The 20,931-nt window shown below is 35.7% G+C and overlaps 1 protein-coding gene across 1 annotated transcript in view; it reads left to right on the forward strand.

The window, feature by feature from the left end:
- The first annotated feature begins 3,972 nt into the window (after nucleotides 1-3,972).
- Nucleotides 3,973-20,931, forward strand: part of LOC106868348 (protein sel-1 homolog 3) — a 63,853-nt gene continuing 46,894 nt past the window's right edge. Inside the window, exons 1-8 of the mRNA XM_089352784.1 lie at nucleotides 3,973-7,270; nucleotides 9,066-9,230; nucleotides 10,487-10,865; nucleotides 12,793-12,919; nucleotides 13,484-13,614; nucleotides 16,342-16,457; nucleotides 18,813-18,871; nucleotides 20,055-20,187. Of these exons, the coding sequence (XP_089208910.1) occupies nucleotides 7,211-7,270; nucleotides 9,066-9,230; nucleotides 10,487-10,865; nucleotides 12,793-12,919; nucleotides 13,484-13,614; nucleotides 16,342-16,457; nucleotides 18,813-18,871; nucleotides 20,055-20,187 (1,170 nt within the window). The 5' untranslated portion in view covers nucleotides 3,973-7,210. The remainder of the gene's footprint in view (nucleotides 7,271-9,065; nucleotides 9,231-10,486; nucleotides 10,866-12,792; nucleotides 12,920-13,483; nucleotides 13,615-16,341; nucleotides 16,458-18,812; nucleotides 18,872-20,054; nucleotides 20,188-20,931) is intronic.

The raw sequence follows: 20,931 nt of genomic DNA on the forward strand, positions 1-20,931 counted from the left end.
TTTTTACATGAGATCTGCTTTCAGATCATTTTTTTTGTTTCTTTCTTAGTTGAGAATATTTACAAATTTAAAAAATTTTTCTCTCTTCAGGCAAGTGGAAAAAAAAAAAAGAAGCTAAAAAACAAAAACAAAACCCACCTGTAATACTGCTTGTTTATATTTCAAAATCCTGTGATGGATTATGATCAACCGATTAAATACAACTTAAAATTCATAATTTGGTCTTTTTTAACATTGTCTTTATTACTTATTTTTATATTGGTAATACGGAATGACTGTGTTTGAATGTTCTTTGCAAGCATGTTTCCATTCTCCGTTGTATGGCACTTTGGGCAAATGTCTCCTATCACATGGTCCTAATTAAACTGAATGTAATATGGATGCATGAATATAAATGCTTGTATTGGCACAGGATGAACCAAATTAATGTAGCAAATACCTTGTGGTATTTAGTTTTGTCAGTTATGTCCAATTTCACGCATGGTCAACTTGCCTTTATTTTGTTTTTTATGAGATCAATAAAATAAGTGTTGGGCAATTTGGGTTGATATTTGTGACTTCACCCTTAAAGGCAGTGTTCCAGGATGATTCGGTTCACTGCCCTGAAACCATTGAAAGAAAAAGACAAAAACAAAACATGATTTTTCTCTATTTTTTTAATGTTTGTGTGAAAGTGATTTAAACAGTTATAACAAAAATAGCCGACTGAAGAATTGTGGCCATCATGTTTTATTTATTGATTAATTGGTGCAGATATGGCTTTGTAGTTAAGAAGTTTGCTTCTCAACCACATAGTTTTAGGTTCAGTCCCACTGTATGGCATCTTCGGCAAGTATCTTCCACTAAAGCTTTGAGCCGACTAAAGCTTTAAGAGTGATCTTGGTAGACAGAAATTGAAAGAATCTCATTGAATATATATATATGTGTGTGTGTGTGTGTCTGCATGTATGTGTATGTTTGTTATTTATTTATTGCCCACAAGGGGCTAAACATTGAGGAAACAGACAAAGGGATTAAGTCAATTAGATCGACCCCAGTGCGTAACTGGTACTTAATTTATTGACCCCGAAAGGATGAAAGGCAAAGTTAACCTCGGTGGAATTTGAACTCAGAACGTAACGGCAGACGAAATACCGCTAAGCATTTCGCCCGGCGAGCTGGTAGATCATCCCCATTTATTTCTGAGAGTCAAAATTAAAAGAAGAAACCATATTTTTTATATTGCTTTTCTATAGGTTATGGACAGCGCTTGTTTTTCTCTGAGCCTCCAGTATTAGCAGGAAGAGAATGATGGAGTTATCTGGAAACTAGGCCTGAACTTTTATAATTATGTTGCTGTTTCAGATCATCAACAAAACTAAAAATTTTAAATGTCTACAATTTCATCATCCATTATTTTCATTTAACTTACAAATATAGTTTTCAAATTTTGACGCAAGGTCAGCAATTTCGGGGGAGGGGGTAAGCCGATTAAATATACCCCAGTGCTCAACTAGTACCTTTTTTATCGACTCAGAAAAGATGAAAAGCAAAGTCGACCTCGGCGGCATTTGAACCCTGAACGTAAAGACGGACAAAATGGCGCTAAGCATTTTTACCTGGCATGCTAATGATTCTGCCAGCTCGCTGACCTATTTAACCTACAAATATAACCAAGAAGGGTTTCATCAAAGTTTTCTTCTATTGGAGCTTTTCAATTATTTATTTTCATTTAAAGATTTTTACTGGTGGGAGTTTTATCTTTGGTGGGTTTAAACCAATCTGGGAAGGTCTGAAGTCTGGAGTTAGAGAAAATTATACTCATCATAAAAAGCAATGGGAAGCAGTATGGTAGATGTGCAATGTTGATGGAAGATTCAGTTAACTAATGGTTAACAGTATAACTCACAAGATGCTGGAAGCTGAAAACCTACCAATGACAGCGATCAGGAACATCTAGTTCTGAAAGTAAACCACTGTTAACTTGTATAGAATGAGCAATCACGGTTGTAATTCAGGCATGAAAAGATTTGGAAATCCAAGCAATGACAATTCATAATAACAGTATTTCTATATATCACTCAGCACTAATCTATAAGGTTGTTAGCCATAGTGGGATAAAACTTCGTAATAAAAGCAAACGAACAAAGAAATAATGAAAGACAATGTCTGAAACTCTCGATCGTTTCGTTTTTTCCTGCCAGAATATCTCTGCTTTTACTGCATTGACGTTTGCCGATATTAACAATCACTATCCACCTAAATTTAGTGATTATATTCTGTAGTACGTAGTTCGGTGCTATAGAATGGAGAGCTCGGTAAGTGTAGTTGCTATGAGAAATGAATACTCTTTCCAGATCTTGACCTTCATCCGAAAGCGAGGGGGATAGAAAAAGAATTGTTACGTTGGTGGATTTACGTTTTCGATGCCTAATTACGGAAATATTGGCAGTGTTGAGTGTTGTGCATATAGACATAGTCAGTGTGAATCCATGCAGACAATACAAAACGTAGACATTCAGCTTAGAGTTTGGTTTCTTGTAATGAGTTCTGGAAATTATTGAACTCTCTTGTCGCTTCAATGAACGAGGGTTGAGCCGGACGTAACAGAACAGTGTTTTTAGTCCGGTGTTTTGCTGTATCGTCTAACATTAAAATTCAGACCTATTTGGGATATTCAGATCCGGTTACAGACGTTTAAGTAGTGGTCTCTGTCATTTTGAGATAGATTGGACCCGGATCTATGCTATTTTTTTTTTACCTCCTCCAGGTTGTTGGCCCCTCGCTATCTCAAAGTCAGAGATGGCTTGGTAGCAAGAGCTTTTCCACCGAACTATGTCCAGTGCTTCCGATCTAGAAGTATACTTTATATAATAATGGCCAAATAACAGACGATGCTTGATTTATTTACAATTGTTTTACCGAAGCCGATGGAATGGTTTGAAAAGTAGAACATCAAACGAAATGCCTAACAAGAATTGATTTTGCATTATATTTTCGTTGGTGTGGGGAAAAGGGTGAAGAGAATAAATATAAAGTCCTTTAGAGCAACGAAGTGAAAGGAACTCAGTCAAACATAGCCGCAGCCACATTATATAAGTGACAATCGGACGTAGTGTAGAGAACCTGATTGGACGTAGGGAGGGAGCCTGTTTATTCGGTAAATCACTGACTAAATAGAGCTGTAAACTTACAGTGTCGTTCGAGCTTACTTTGTAATTAAAATGTATGTTTTAAACCAATGCTAGTACAGACACGCTGCACCCTTTTTTATGTTTGCACCTATAAGCAAATGTTAACTAGTTATCTCTACGTTACAAGTTCGTTCCATCGAACCTTATTGAGCTTACCTATATATTTCTTGTCAACAACAGGAAGGAAAAATACGAATGTAATATGTAGTATTCGCTTAGTTTTTACCAAATACTAATGGCCTAAATTAAAAAACAAAACAAAACAAAACAACTGGATAGTTACAACAATCATCATTTCCGTGGACATTATCTGTGGAAGCGAAATGAAAAGGATTTCAAGTGGATGAACCTCAGGCTACCTTTACTATTAGAATCCACAAAACACAGAAATTGATTAGGTAAACTACTGTGACAGAATGTGATGATGTTAAGTTGATACCTAGCCAAGTAATTAAAGTGAAGTTGTAGCACTCAAGTACTTAATTTGAATCGCAGTTTCAACATACAGGAAATCCTCCATTTCCCGGTACTACTAAAGCAGCGCGGACCCGAACGCGCAGTCGCGCGTCCGCGCTAGCTAGTCTTGAGTGGTCGATCCTAACCCTAACCCTAACCCTAACCCTGTCCCTAACCCTAACCCTATCCCTAACCCTAACCCTAACCCTATCCCTAACCCGCGTGTGCAAATGAATACGTGTTTAGGGTTAGGGTTAGGGTTAGGATCGACCACTCACGACTAGCTAGCGCGGACGCGCGACTGCGCGTTCGGGTCCGCGCTGCTTTAGTAGTACCCCATTTCCCTACAGTCTCTATTCTTTGTAGAAAATTGTCGACAATCTTTATAATGTAATTACCGATGCGTATTTGTTTTCTGTTACGCTCTACTAACGGTAGAGAACACTTGAATGCGATTACAAAGTTATCTCCCTTGAAATATTTTTAACAGAGGGGACAATACAATGTAGAATTTTTCTTTCCAAAACCGACCAATAGGGATCAAAAATGTTTTGGGACCAGTACACAAAGAAATAACAAGGTAACGTTTTAACAACAGAAATTCCCCAAAGGGGGAGAAAATATAACACTGACTAGGGTTATCCGTAGAAAGAGAAACCTACAAAAAAAAAAAAAATCACGGTAACCACCTCGGAAAAAAACATGATAGCAAAGCGCTCTTTCTCTTTTTGTTTAATAGGTTCATGCTCAAAGTGGGTCCGTCTTTGCTACATTCACCCATCTTTTATTAAACTTTTCATTAGACAAAACTTCCCTCTCTACTCTCACCTTTCCTTTCAAGTAATACTTGAAAAGATTGATGAGAGGTTGGCCTGAAAGAAAAGTATTGTATTTGTCTCTAAGCCTTTCAAACGAGTCCACTATACACATTCTTTCGCCATAGCCACCAGTACGATGAAAACTGCCTTGCCTTCCCGGTTAAAGGAAGGTGGCGGGGAAATATTTACGATAGACTCGGTTGACAACCGGACTCGTCCAACACGTGACAGCAGCCGTTCGATATGGGCTCACAGGTCTGTAACTATCCTTAAAAAGTACTCGACGAGAATAGTATATATAAAATAAAAAGATCTAACAAAATAACTCGTCACTTTTGACTGCACAAATAACTAATAGTTTATATACAGTTGTGTCCCATTTTCGGTGGATAGCATATAGAATCAAATCGTGGAACTATTTGTGATATTCTGCTATTAAATAATATTCTTTTCTACTCTAGACACAAAGCCCGAAATTTTTGGGGAGGGGACCAATCGACTAGATCGACTCCAATACGCAACTGGTATTTAATTTATCGACAATAAAAGGATGAAAGGCAAAGTCGACCTCGGTGGAATTTGAACTCAGAACGTAAAGTCAGACGAAATACCGCTAAGCATTTCGTCCGGCGTGCTAGCTCGCCGCCTTCCTATTAAATAATATTCTTTTTTACTCTAGGCACAAGGCCCGAAATTATTGGGGAGGGGGTCAGTCGACTGGATCGATCCAGTATGCAACTGGTACTTAATTCATCGACCTCGAAAGGATGAAAGGCAAAGTCGACCTCGAAAGGATGAAAGGCAAAGTCGACCTCGGCGGAATTTGAACTCAGAACGCAATGACAGACGAAATATCGCTAAGCATTTCGCCCGGCGTGCTAACGTTTCTGCCAGCTCGCCGCTTTCCTATTAAATAATACTGACGCAATCTCTAGATAAAAAAATATTAAGGTTCTTTTTGGGCGGTGTGTCACATACTATTCTCTATAATAAATTTTATTGTCGGGTACGGTAGTACGTAATATTAATTTCTACTATTGGTTTAGGGCCTCAAATTCGGGTAGAACGGTATTCGATTACATTAACTGGCATCCCATTCTTTTGAATCGGACTCATTTTGATAAAGGAGGGAAAATGAGAGTTTGTAACATTGAAGCTTTTCTAAAAAAACATAGTTACTCAAATTCGTGTTCGGACTAGAATAATCGCAAGCTTATTTGTTTCTTTTTACACTCATCGTTGCCAGTGCCCCTGGACTGGCTCTTGTGCGAGTGGCACATAAAATACACCATTTTGAACGTGGCCGTTGCCAGTACCGCCTGACTGGCCTTCGTGCGGGTGACACGTAAAAGCACCTACTAGACTCTCGGAGTGGCTGGCGTTAGGAAGGGCATCCAGCTGTAGAAACTCTGCCAAATCAGATTGGAGCCTGGTGTAGCCATCTGGTTTCACCAGTCCTCAGTCAAACCGTCCAACCCATGCTAGCATGGAAAGCGGACGTTAAACGATGATGATGATGACTTAGGCGCAAAAGTGGCTGTGTGGCAAGAAGCTTACTTCCAAATCATATGGTTCCAGGTTCAATTGCATAATGTGACACCTTGGGCAAGTGTCCTCTACTACGGACTGACCAAGGCCTTGTGAGTGAATTTGGTAGATGGAAACCGAAAGAAGCCCGTCGTAAATATATATTTGTGTGTATGTGTGTGTGTGTGTTTTTCCCCCCACCACTGTTTGATAACCGGTGCTGGTGTGTTTACGTCTCCGTACCTTAGTAGTTTGGCAAAAAGAAGGGATAGGAAAAGTAACAGGCTCTAAAATAAATAAATACTGGGGTCAATATATTCGACTAAAAGTCTTCAAAGCGGTGCCCCAACATGGTCACGGTCTAATGAATGGAACAAGTGAAAAATACAATTACTATATTACTGTACGCCATTACTGATTCTATACCGATTAACTTGCATAGTTGTAGACGTATGGTAGTTGTGCAGTTGTTAATTATTTTGACAAGAAATATTGTAGTGTAGAATAATTTAACTTCGTGAGTTAAAGGCGTTGGAAAACAAATGATTACTTTGGATTCCTATTTTTCCACTTCGCTACGACATCAAGCTTTCTGGAATAAAATTTATTCCAAATGAGACAACTCTAAAATAAAAGTGTGTTCTCAGAAATGGTAGAATGGTGCATGTGCTACATAGTATTTACTCTCATCTGTCTATATTTGGATTTCGAATCCCTCAAAGATCGATTTTTACTTTTCACCAAACTAATTGTTTATTTCCAAAGCCACCAATTATAAAATTTTATGCATGCCATAAAATTTAATTCCTATTTATATCGATGTTTTCGAGATAACTTTCAAACTTAAACATCTATTATAGATTATTTGCGCTAACAAAATGTGTCAACGTCTGCATTTACAGAGCGAAAACTATTATTGACTCTATATAGTTTTGGTACGAATATTATCAACCAAAAACAGGAAATATTGCAGATCATACCAAAAGAGTAGTATTTTCAGTCCTCAGTTTTGATTCAACAAGTAACTGCGACAAGAAAACTTTGAGTTACGAAATCTATTATAAAAGAAAGAAATATTACAAAGTCAAGCCCTCCCCAAAATAAATCAATTGGGAAATCAATGGAATGTTTCGCCACGAGTTTTTTCCGTCTTGCTTGTTGGTATTATAAAAACAATGGCAACAGCTGCAATGTTAGGTAAGCTAAGAAAATTGGTGACGTATTCGTTCATTCAAAATGGACGATCACAACCGAATCCTTTTCTTGTCGTTACTTTTAACCGTCATCTGTTCATTGGTAAGTCATATCTTTTAATAAATTTCATTGAAAATGGATTTCCTACAACTATTTTCCCCGATATAGATGTAGAATTTAAAAATTCAACTGGTCAGACCGAATTCATTTTAAAGTTTTCTGTTTTGAGTTTCTTTCTCTGCATTAGTACACGCTATCTAATATATATATATATATATATATATATATATATATATATATATATATATATATATATATACGTATACGTATCAATCCATCCATCCATCTACACACACACACACATGCACGCGCACGCACACACACACAAATTCATACGTATGTGTATGCGTCTGTTTAGTCCCGATTTAAAACAAAATATTCTAGTCCTTAATATTATAGTAAAATATCATCTATTCTTTTTCGAAGCAGTTTCTTTACAAGAAATTCCTTATAGCTTTTTTTTTTTTTTTTTTTTTTTTTTTCAACGGTGTTGAGTTGGTGGAATCGTTAGAGCGTCGGGAAAAAAAATGCATGGCAGAATTTGTTTAGGCTCTTTACATTCAATAGTTCAAATCCCATCGTGGTCAAATTTGCTTTTCATCTCTTCGATGTCAATAGAATAAAGTATCAGTCAAGTATTGTAATCGACCTGCCCCACTCTCCCAAATTTTAAGCCCTGTGCCTGTATTAGAAGCAATAATTTTCTTTTTTTCTAGTTCAGGGTTGATGTCAGCTGAATGTTGATTCACTTTGCTTTCTTTAGTTTAGGAATACTGAGCTGAATTCACATCTTCAATTATTACTACTTTAGGAAAATTGTCATAGTGGTATTATTTCAGGGACGTGTTCACTTCCTTTGTTGCTTCTCAAAGAGTTCATTTGTATTCCTTAGTGCGTAAATTAGGTCAATATCTACTGTAAAATAAGGCGACGAGCTGGCAAAATCGTTAGCACAACGGGCAAAAGTTTCACGGCATTTCGTCCGTGTTCACGTACTGGATTCAAATTCTGCTCAGGTTCACGTTACTTTTCCTCCTTTCAGAGTCGGTCAAATAAATACCAGTTGAGTACTGAGGGCTGATGTAATCAATTTAACTCTCTCCCGCAAAATTGCTGGGCCTGTGGCAAAATTTGAAACCGATATTTACAATAAAATGCTTGATTATTGAACGCATTTGTAGATTATATTGATTTCTCTCTCTCTATGTGAAATGTATTTGTAAACTGAACCTTTTAGAGCGAGACACTTCAATGATAGTCTATTAGTTTTCTACAATTCTAAAATTTCAAAATCAAATCAAATTAATTGATACACCAAAAAAACTCGAGAGTATGCATTTTTTCAGACACCACCACCACCACTACTACTACTACTACTACTACTACTACTACTACTACTACTACTACTACTACTAATACTACTAATAGCTGCGTCAACATTTGTTTGAGTTCTAATCACATACGATGTGATTCTAGTGCTTACTTGGTCCTCGAAGACGTTTATAGTCGAATAAACTCAGACAACAGTTTATGTTATATTAGTGCCGCTTAAAAGCCGTTTGAATATCATTTAATTTCTATAATATTTCTGCTTTAATATTGGGAAGTATGCTTTATTTCGGTCTCTCTATATAGGAAGTTGCATATACATACGAAATGTGTTCTATGCATATAATTGCTATGGTTTATTAGAATAATTCTCAATAGATGATATCAGATACATAAGCATGTTATACGCTGTGTTAAACGAATTGTTGGACAACGATAATAGTTTATAAGTAACATATGAGTGTAAGTATATATCTAAAGCTTTTTGTTCTTTTAAAATATTATTTAGGTAACGGGTTTAAACCCTGAACAGATGTCTGTTGTATTAAATGATATTTCCGAAAGCGAAGATTACGTACAATTTCTGAACGTTCCCCAGACTCTCACTAAAACTATGGGTCTTGTGACAAAGTACAGGTGTAAGAAAAGAAGTATCGTTGGCCTGGAACTACAGGTGGGTAAAATTCCGTGAGCTTTTAATCTTTAGTTTTATAACCCGAATCGTGCATAACTTACTTTGACAGGAACTCCAACCCCACAAAATAACGGGAATTATTGAACAACAACCTCTTTAAAATATTTACTTTTCCTTAATCTCTAACCTAAGTCTCATACTCAGGAATTGATTTTGCCTTTCTTCTCTCTAGCAGGATCAATAATCTTGAACCGCAAGAAGTAAAGTAAGTTCTATGAAGGTAAGAGAGAGAAGATTAGAAAGGATATGGTAATTACGACAATGTGATTATATGTTAGGCAGTTAAATTTGGGTCCTCACATCAAAAACTTTTATTGATCTCTAGTCTTCAATTATTTTTCGTAAGGTCTCTAAAAAGTGTTATAGCTGCCGTTTGCGTATCTCTGATCTCAAGCATACAGCTTCATCAGTGGGTGCCAGACACAGAGCTGCTCACTGCTGATCAAAATGCATCTAATGCAAAGAAAGAAAGGAACATTAGTACCAAAACAGAAATTATTGTCTTTGGCAAATCTTAAATAAACTTTATGTTTGAAAAGAAGGAAAAAAAAAACCCTGCTTATATTTTCTAAACTAGAGATAACATAGTTTTGATATATCTTTAGTTGGCACTCAGTCGCTTACGACGACGAGGGTTCCAGTTGATCCGATTAACGGAACAGCCTGCTCGTGAAATTAACGTGCAAGTGGCTGAGCACTCCACAGACACGTGTACCCTTAACGTAGTTCTCGGGGAGATTCGGCGTGACACAGAGTGACAAGGCTGGCCCTTTAAAGTACAGGTACAATAGAAACAGGAGGAAAGAGCGAGAGAAAGCTGTGGTGAAAGAGTACAGCAGGGTTCGCCACCATCCCCTGCCGGAACCATGTGGAACTTTAGGTGTTTTCGCTCAATAAACACGCACAGCGCCCGGTCTGGGAATCGAAACCACTATCCTACGACCGCGAGTCCGCTGCCCTAACCACTGGGCCATTGCGCCTCCATTTCATATATCACACAACCGAGAAACACTCTAAATCCGGTGTTAGAATGCTAAGTAGAACAATAACCATGACCTGTGCATATTTTATAGAGATCATGTGAAATAAACAGGAATCAAACACGTGATGTTACGTTTGAAATATATTTGAAGTTTATTGTTTAAATTATTTTAAAAAACTAATCGATGATTATATTTTTATTCAAATATCACTTGTTGTTGTTCTTTGAAAATTGATATTTCCAAGTTTTTCAGATCAGAATGGAAGGTGGTACGCATAAGAATGTATTTAAATCCATTTGGGTATGTGAAGGAGATTCCGAGTTAAAGACGCGTAGGAACGACATCGTTCTGCCAGATTCGATCGTCTACCAACCAAATTATTTCAACAAATATTCTGCATTGATAAGATCAGCCAAGTTACGGGTATGGATGTTAGAAGAAGTGAAATGGCGCTTAATACCCCAAAGATCTCTAATGTATGATTTAGCTGAAGCCAAAGCGTCTTATCCTATTCGTGTTCAACCACCTTATTCTCGGCCATTGAAACCAATTCATGATTGTGTTCGCTGGCCCTATCAATTCTGGTCTCAACTTTCAGCGAAGGAAATACTTAAGTGCCCTTACGAAGATGGTAAGTGTAAATTTAGAATATTTACTCAAATGTTACACACACACACACACACATATATATATCACAACGATGGATAGGTGTCAATTCATTACAACAGTTTCTAACGAATTTTTAAATTGACCAATATCTATCTATCTATCTATCTATCTATCTATCTATCTATCTATCTAAGTATATGTATACGCTCATGTTGATGTTTATATATATGTCTATATACCTGGATCTATCTCTGTGTATGTCTATGTATATGTGTGTGTATTTCTCAATATGCATTGTCTATATGTCTACCGTTGACTGAACACTATTCAATTTTTTTTCTCCGTGTTTTTCTCCTTGTCTCCGTATTCACTCTGTTGAAGAGCGTAGCTCGAAACGTCAAAGACTTTCCGTATTCCCGAGCGTCATACTAATATATACTTTTGTTATTTACACCACCTGTCCTCGTCTGTTGTTATTATTTGTATATTCTCCCATATATATATAGATTTAATCAAAAGATTAAATATGGTACTTAAAATGTTTGAGGCACCAGAATTTGGTCGTGTAAAAACCCAAAACAAAATCAAGAGATTTGGTGAATAAAGTTTGAAGAAAAACAACAAAAATGCACTAGGTTATAGCAGTACGTACGTTTCGTACAAACTTCATTTATTTATGTAGTGAGATGTATATATATATATATATATATATATAGATATATATATATATATATATATATATATAAGCACACACAAAATTATCTAAATCTACATATTTCAGGGAGTAGCTTTTAATTTTCAATCTTAATACTCCATTTCTTACATACTTTTATATTTTGTTTTTCGTCAGTGATCCTTTCTATGTGTATAAATGATTTTTCAAATAAAATTGCACTTCATTTTTGAAGCTCTGACGAAGCTATAAGGTGATACACAATTAGCTTTAAGCTAATGAATGACATTATCCCTTGTTCCTTTGTAAGTCGTATACTCTCTTGTTACGCTCTACACTCATTGAAAAGTGAAAGAAATTGGAATTCGATGATTACTTAATATACTTTATATATATACACTTTATATACTTTATGCACAATTTTATAGACTTAATACGCAGCACTCATAAAATAAATATTCACTCTTATTTTTCCATTTCCCCCATAAACAAATAAAAACCTCCAAAATCCGTACATATGATACAACCTTTAGTTAAATTGTATGTCTGACACGTAAATAAGCGTGAATATTTCACGGAATTGCACTTATATGCATACGTCATGTGACAGGTGATATAAAAAAACTTCAGTTAAAAATAAATACACATTTTCCTATCCAATCACCACCACTATCATAATCTCTCACCCTCCCTCTCCTCTCTCTTTCTCTACCTCTACCTCTCTTTCCTCCTCTCTCCTTCCCCTCTCTGTGTGCCTTTCTTTAACATCATCCCTATGCTAAAGTTATATTTTTAATTGTCCTCCTCTACCTTCGACTCGCATTTTTAACCACGTAATAAATATTACGTTCCCCCTACCTCACGTCATGGACTCTTCCCTCTCCCCTTTTTTCTTTCACCCTCTTTGTGTCTCACTCTTCGCTTTATCCTCTTTTTCTTTCTCCGCTATTTCCCTTCACCTGAAAACATTACAATTACATTCCCTCTACATCACGTCATGGACGCTTCTCTCTCCCTCTGTTACTCTCTCTTCTTTTTTTCTTTCCTTCTTTCTTTCTCCCTCTATTACTTCCTCCTCTTTTTCTCTCTCCTTCTTTTCTTTCTCCCTCTTTTTCTCTAATCACGTGAAAGCGTTAGCTACGGGCTAAGTAACGCAACAACAAGCAGAATTATTATAAGATAACAATAACAGCACACGTTAAAAATGAATTTAAACACAATCACAATTGCTATTTCACTCGCTAATGAATATTTTCTCACTGTTTGGCCATTGCAGAAACTGTGAAGATCTTGGATTACCCTATTGCATTGAATGGTTTAAACTTTGGACTGTTTCATACCTTTAAGCCGTACAATAACTTAAATCTGGAGAAAACACGATTAACTGAAATAAATGAGCCGAGGTAATGGTAATTTAAATGTTTACATTTTTTTATGACAAAATCTTAGAATGTGAAGTCCACGGCTGTAATTGACTGGGCAACCCTATGATGACATTTTCAAGACGTGACCATCTCGCCGAATTTTTCCATTCAAGTATATCTAGAGCTACATAATTCGTTAATATGTTCTTCCTACTTCAAAGCAATGGAATGTAATATGGTGAAAATATGCACACACTCATCCACATATATATGCATTCGCACATACACATGTGTACATATACACACATAAACATGCATGCATGCATACATATGCATACATATGCATACACACACACACACACACACACACACACACACACACACACACACACACACATATATATATATATATATGCACACATACATATACATCCATACTCATGCACGCATACAAGTATACATGTCCATATATGTATTATTAAACAATTAACAAATACGATTGGAGAGTTAAAAAATTAAAAACGGACACATACACATACACATGATATTTTGTTGTTGTATTATTGCAAATATAACGAAGACTGTATCCTCTTCTTTTTGCAGGCTAACAGTCAGCATGTGGATGTATATATTAGAATATTGTACTGGAAGTCTAACAAACCTATGCAGTATCATGTATCATTTTGATTGGATGAACAACTATTTGTCCCCTTTATTGTTTTTTACTGACGAGGGTAAGTCTATGACGATATCTAACTTTATATTTACCATTCTCATTTCTTTGAAAACAAGGAATGGAAGTGGGAATGGCCGAAACGGTAGTGTATTAAGCTAAATTACTTTAGAATTTACTCTTGTTGCTCTGTATTCTGGGTCGACTTTGTCTTCCATAAATCCTTGACCTCGGAAAACGATGAAATGTATAACAGACAATTCAACAAACTGTATAGGTTCTTCTAAAAATGTATAGTTTTTTCTAATGTGAGAAAACCTTCATAAGATGAATATCATGCCATTATTAGTTTAATCGTTACTTTTCATGGTCATTCGATTGATTTGTGTCAGTTTGTTTTCTCTCTAATTTCTGTAACAAGCACGCATAAGAAATTAAATAACATATTTAAAGAAAATTAAATATCTTTGTTTGAAAATTGTAGATTGGACAGTTTTACAGACATTGAAAACACTCATATATTTCATACGCTATATTCAGGTTAATTTTAAAGAGAAAGGAAGAAATAATTTTATTTTATTATCTGTGAGATGCACACCAAAGTTATTTTAATATTTTCATTTTACTTTACGTTCTGAGTTCAAATTCCACCGAGGTCGACTTTACCTTTCATCCTTTCGGGGTCGATAAATTAAGTACCAGTTGCATACTGCCCCCGCCCATCCCAAACTTTAGGGATGGGCGGGGGTAGAGTAGAAAAGAATATTTTCATTTTACATATGGAAATCTGAAGTTACAGAAAACAATGGTCTTCAGTATAGAATCTAGACAAAGATAATCAACATGTCATTTTATACCGCTCACTCACGTAAAATTTAATGCTAGCAGACTTGTCTCCCTTGCATACATTAAGACGATACCTTTCAAATTCTTGTTTTCAATTCTTATTTAAAAACAAAAACAAAAAAAAACAAAAAAAATTCTAGAGAGATGGCATTGCCTTACAGGACTTAGTAGGAAGGAAGATGGTATTTTCAAATTGGAAAGCTGGTTCGAATCCCTGTAAAATAATGTAATGTTAAACAAGATCACATATTAAGTCTACTACACTTAGTGAATTTTTAACTAAAATTATATATTTAACGACGGAGTTTTAACTAGTTATTTTCCAGCAATTGTCCATATACTGGCTTCATAGTTTAATTTCGACTGCTAGTTTGACAGTATATCTTTTTCGATTTACATAATATAATCGCTTCTTTAGACAGAGGATTATTTTACTGCCAACAAGGGATATAATTACTGTTATATACTTGTTCAGAATCCTCTACTTTTCTTTAACATGAGTGTAAAATACAAGTTAGTATGATACTAAAACATAAATACAGCTATACTGAGGCACAACAGCATAAATATAACACTTTAAAATGGTTTAAGAAATAAACATTTGCATACAGATTTTAATTACAATTTAATTATAAGGAAACAAAGAAAAGGAAAGAAGGAGTGGAGCTTAAGGAGTGATGATTGGATGGGATGATGGGGAAGAACACCTTAGAACAAAGGGCGCGTTCAGCCCTGCCCAGCGGACCTGACCGCGATGGAGAATGGGCATCGACACTAGCTGCAGTAGACACCCCATCTCATGGGGTTTATTTCTCAAACGGGCCGCAGTTGTCCCGATTTTGCGGAGGAAATCGACAGTGCAGGGTCGGAGACATCCTAAAGTCTCGACGGCAGCCGTTCAGACTCCTATATTTATTTACTTTTCTCTTATCTGCGTGATGGGCGGCGATACCCAGGTTTGTAACCGATCCAGTAAGAGTGAAGCCGTCCTGATGTCCAGAGTGGACCGATGCAGTGAGAGTGGGGCCATCCTAACGCGCGTCGCGTCCTAAATATCCAGTCAAATTATAGAGTCGATGAAATAGTTCCTCTCTACATTTTTCTTCTGCTTTATATTTTACTTTTGCATGCTAACACAAGTGATATTGTTTTCTTAGCAAGTGTTTACGTGTTTTAAACAACTGTTACTGCTGACTGGTTTTATTACAATTAAATATTCTAACTGAACTACACGGCACTGTCATGGGATGAGCTGTCAGAAGTGAAAGTAGAAAAATCTAAACAAGGAACGTTACTGCTGGTTTGAGTTGAAATCTGTTTCTTAGGCTACTGACTGGCCGGAGCTCTCTCTCTCTCCCTCTCTCTCTCTCCCTCTCTCTCTCTCTCTCTCTCTCTCTCTCTCTCTCTCTCTCCCTCCCTCTCTCTCTCTCTCTCTCTCTCTCTCCCTCTCTCTCTCCCTCTCTCTTTCTCTCCCTCTCTCTCCCTCTCTCTCTCTCCCTCTCTCTCTCTCACCCTCTCTCTTCCTCTCTCTCTCTCTCTCCCTCTCTCTCTCTCTCCCTCTCTCTCTCCCTCTCTCTCTCCCTCTCTCTCCCTCTCCCCCCTCTCTTTCTATCTACCACTCGTCCACCTTCGTTTGTTTCCGTATTTTAAATAATTTGCAATTTCAGAAAATATATTTTTATATTAAGTTTGCGTTTTCTAATTTGATAAATTCTACGGAAACAAACGAAGTTGGACGAGTGATAGATAGATAGAGAGATAGATAAAAAAAATCTAATCATAAGGAAACAAGGTAAACCTGAGTTATGGACCTTGAAAAGAGTTATCGTTCATACATACACAATTGACATGCATACACATAAGTAGGAAATATCTCTTAATTCTGAAATTTGATAATGTTATTTTCTGAAAACTATCTCAATCTTAAATTCTTGTTTATCAGGTAAGCTCCATGTTCAGATGATAATGAAGAACGGAAGATCTGAGGCAAATTTAACACCATTTAAACTTCCTCTTCATCAATGGTTCCGACTTGTATTTTCTATAGCTTCCAATAAGGTACAGTAATAAGTTTTCTAACCACACCCCACCCCACCCCACCCCCGTTTTCTTTATAATCCAAGTTTTAAAGAATGTGTTTAGAAGCGGGGAAAAGAGGAGGAGTAAGAAGAGTCCATGATATTTGCTGGTTTCCTAGGCTGATGAGGTTAAGGCAATTGATATACAGCTTGTGCGTCTGCAGAGCAAGGCCTGTTGTAAAAATGATGGTAGTTTAGGAGATTGCAGTTCTGGAGAGACAGAAGTGAACAAGTGGTTTAATGTGAAGGTGGTTTAGATAGCTGGGGTACTGAAGGCATAATGAGAAGAATCAAGTGAATCAAGTGATTTTGACAGGTGTTATGTATAACTTGTTACTTTGGGAGAGTCAAAAACCTTATAACAGTATTAATGAGGGCAAAAAATGGCTAAACGGTCATGAGTCAATTAAGGTTTGTTAATCATTGGAACACAAACACCTGCTAGGGCCTCCCATTCAAGATAGATCAAAGGATAGTATACAGACTAATATGGGTCACCTGTTTCCAGAGATAAACATGAGTTTGTGTAGAGCATCCCTGCTTAGAAAAAATGAAGTTATGGAAACATTGATGAAAATTTAGAAGCGACAAAACTTGAAAAGCCTTTCGTCAGGGAAACATATGATGTGCCTGGCAAAATCCCAAAGGAAGCCAACATCCTGCATCACATGTCTGGTCCCAACAGAAGAGCGGATGCTCTAAAAATATCTGGAGGTGGGATACTAAGGCAGAGCTGAAAAAGCAGGGGTCCAACTGAAGAATTGTGAACAATGGAGAAAAGTCATTTATGACCTATGCTGTATAGGGAACGAAGGGCTTAATTTAAAATTCACCCAGTGGAATTGGGTATTTTGGTGGGTATTGTGCTGTAGACTGTGTTTGTGTTAAATAACTGCACCATCTCAGATAAGTGAACAGTATTTTTAAAGTGTTGGCATCGTTCGGAGCTGAATTATTTTCCAGCATGAGAAAATAGATATTGCAATGGAAATATGTTTATCAATATGTTATGGTGGTGGTAGTGGTGGAAATGGTGGATGTTCTTATCACGTGTAGAACTGTTAAAGCTTTACTTGAAATCTGTTTCTTTTTTGCTCCCCTTTTTATTATTTCACTTTTCTGTGTTTGATGTTTTAAATTCCTGTCACCACTTTTCTCACCTCACCATACAGTGTTGCATGCCTCCTAAATCAATGAAGTAATAATGTGTATTTCTCGTGTCTTTCTCTTTAAAGCAGTGAATTTCAAATATTTCATTTGTAGTTTTTTGAAGTTCTTTGTTTTATTATTTTTGATGTAGATCAGTGGTTCCCAACCTGGGGTCCACAGACCCATGGCAGTTTACAAAGGTAGTACTGAGAGTCTATGAACTAAATTCAAAATTTCATATGTATATATATATATATATATATATATATATATATATATATATATATATATATAGTAATAATATTAGGGAATAAAAATTTATTCCAACCTTACAGGCAAAAATCGGTATAATGTTACACCGGGTTTCGTAATATATAATATATATGTATATAACTAATTTAGAGACGAACCACCACTCTACAACTCAGTCAACTCAGAACCCGTCCAAAATCCATGCTGTGAGGCATATACCATATTAATATTTATCAAAGATTTTAATCTAAAATTTAAAATTTAAAATTTAAATAATATATCGTATAAATATATCATATAAAGAAACATTCATCATAAAAATATTAATTTTAAAAAAATTTAAAAATCAAAATTTTAAATTGGACAGTAAAAATCAATACAATAATATAAAGTATGAAAGTATAAATGTATAAAAGTCAGTTCTAGTACATAAACTACGCGCATTTCATGGCTGAAATAGGACTGTATAAAATCATAAGCAAATTCTATCCAAGTTCATTAGAACGGGGAAATGATTTTACTCCCCAAATCAGTCACTCTTTAGGTCAAATCCTTAAGAAAATACCTAAAATCATTCAAGGAAAAAACATGTAGTGAATTACTTTATTTACTAAAAAATCAGAATCCTATAGGTCTAACCGTTAGAAATAAGGTAAAAGTTTTTATTTTCTCTTCCCTTTGAAATGTTTTACTTTGTGGTTTTCGGTCGTTTTTGACTGCCTTCTAGCATGTAGAAGTTACCTGTTATGGGTAATTTCTCTTATACTTTATATATGTATATATATTACATACATAAGGATAAGCATATTAAAAGGGGTCTATGGGAAAACACATTTAAATAAAAAGGGTTGGGAACCACTGTGAAAAGGTTTGGAACCACTGATGTAGATTTATAACTAATAGCTATAACTCCTTTCTCTTTATTCACTTTTAGTGGTCAATCACAATTAATTATGGAGAACAATGGAAAAATAAATTGGAAGTAGATCATCAGTAAGCAATTGTTTTATTGATTTATAGTTTTTATTACTGATTAAGCATGTGACTATGAAACTTGATCACCGTTAAGAGGTTTTCATATCAAATCATTAGTTTTGTACAGTGTCTATATCGAGATACTTTATTCTTAAATGCTCAGTGTATGTAATGGTAAAACAAGTGATTCAAGATGGTGACAGCTTAATTCTATAAACAGTGAAAGTATTGTAAATCATAAAGTGTTTTGTTAGATTGCAGAACTGAATTCAGCTCCTTCTATAGATATCAACTAGAATGTGATTGTGAATATATCTCTTTTACTCTTTTAATTGTTTCAGTCATTTGACTGCAACCATGCTGGAGCACCGCCTTTAAGCAAGAAATTCGACTCCAGAACTTATTCATTGGAAGCCTAGTACTTATTCTATCAGTCTATTTTGCTGAACTGCTAAGTTATGGGGATGTAAACACACTACCAGCAGTTGTCAAGCGATGTTGGGGGGATAAACACAGACACACAAACATATGCACACACACACACACACACACACACACACACACACACACATATATATATATATATATGACAGGCTTCTTTCAGTTTCCGTCTACCAAATCCACTCACAAGGCTTTAGTCGGCCCAAGGCTATAGTAGAAGACACTTGCCCAAGGTGCCACGTAATGGGACTGAACCCGGAACCATGTGGTTGGTAAGCAAGCTACTTACCACATAGCCACGCCTGCACCTATAGTAATGTGAAATAAACAGTGTGGAACAATGTCTGACTCACCCAAATAAAGGCAAGAATGACTACACAATTATAAATATTGACTGCCACACCCAACTAAAAGATTTAATTTCTTTCTTTTGTTGTGTTTATCTGTAAATACCATAAATAAAACCAGTGCAACAAGCTGGCAGAATCGTGAGCAGCATTTTGTCCATCTTCACATTCTGAGTTCAAATTCTGTTGAGGTCGACTTTGCCTTTCATCCTTTCAGGAGTCAATAAAATAAGTACCAGTTGATCACTGGGGTTGATGTAATCAACTAAACCCTTCCTCTGAAATTACTAACCTTATTCCAAAATTTGAAGCCAATATTATAAATGAAATTTTCCTTTTCTGCATATGTTATGAATAACAATATTTTATTTAAAATTTTCTAAGCTTTCTTTAAATTTTCTCTGTCTATAAAGGTTTAATACAGATATTCGTTACAATGATGTGGAGGGAATATTTTCATTCGGAGGTTCTGAATTTGTACCAGCTTTCAAAGGATATTTTGGTCAAGTTACATTTTACAGACGCTATGTTGTTGCTCCCAGGAAGGTAATGAATTCTTTTGAATAACAATATCATTTTTATATTATTGAAAACTAGAGTATTACCTGTCTCATGGCAAGTAATTTTGTAGGTATACTTTTGGCACCATGGGCAATATCAGGAAATACGACATACATATAATAAATTATAATCTAACTTTTATTAAATTTCATGGTACTTTTGCTGAATAATGAAATGAATACTAATTTTCAAAAGAAAACTATTTATTAGTTTATAATAAGTCGAAATGAAACAAATTTCTTATTTGTATAACTCTTCCCATAACTACTTGATTGTTTCCTCCTCCTCTGTCTCTATGATTCTTTCTCTCTCACTATGTAATGTGTGAGTGTGTGTAAGTATATAGCATTTCTTTATTCATTGCCTGCTACCAAGCCTAGTATGTGCACTCGTCCTGCATGTCATATGCTAACTCTGTCTGTATCTCTCTTTAATTCCTCCTCCCTTCTTTCTATATGACTGGAGAAACCCACCCACCAGCCAACCAACTAATATTGCTGTCATCTAATATTTTATAGAAATGCTTGTGCTATTTTCATAGTGCAATTAGTTATGTCAAGTAGAAGTTGTTGCAGGTGTTGTTTAACCCCAGGTAGAAAACTAATAACACAGTAGTTTCTTGGAATGTTTACCTATGAATGTTATGTATAAAAAATTATATCAGCAAACTGTCTTCCATTTACCTATTTTAATAAAATACCTAAAAAAAAAAATTTCATTTACTTTACA

The sequence above is a fragment of the Octopus bimaculoides genome, chromosome 5, assembly GCF_046866305.1.
Source record: "Octopus bimaculoides isolate indiv1 chromosome 5, ASM4686630v1, whole genome shotgun sequence".
In the NCBI taxonomy this organism is placed as follows: Eukaryota; Metazoa; Mollusca; class Cephalopoda; order Octopoda; family Octopodidae; genus Octopus; species Octopus bimaculoides.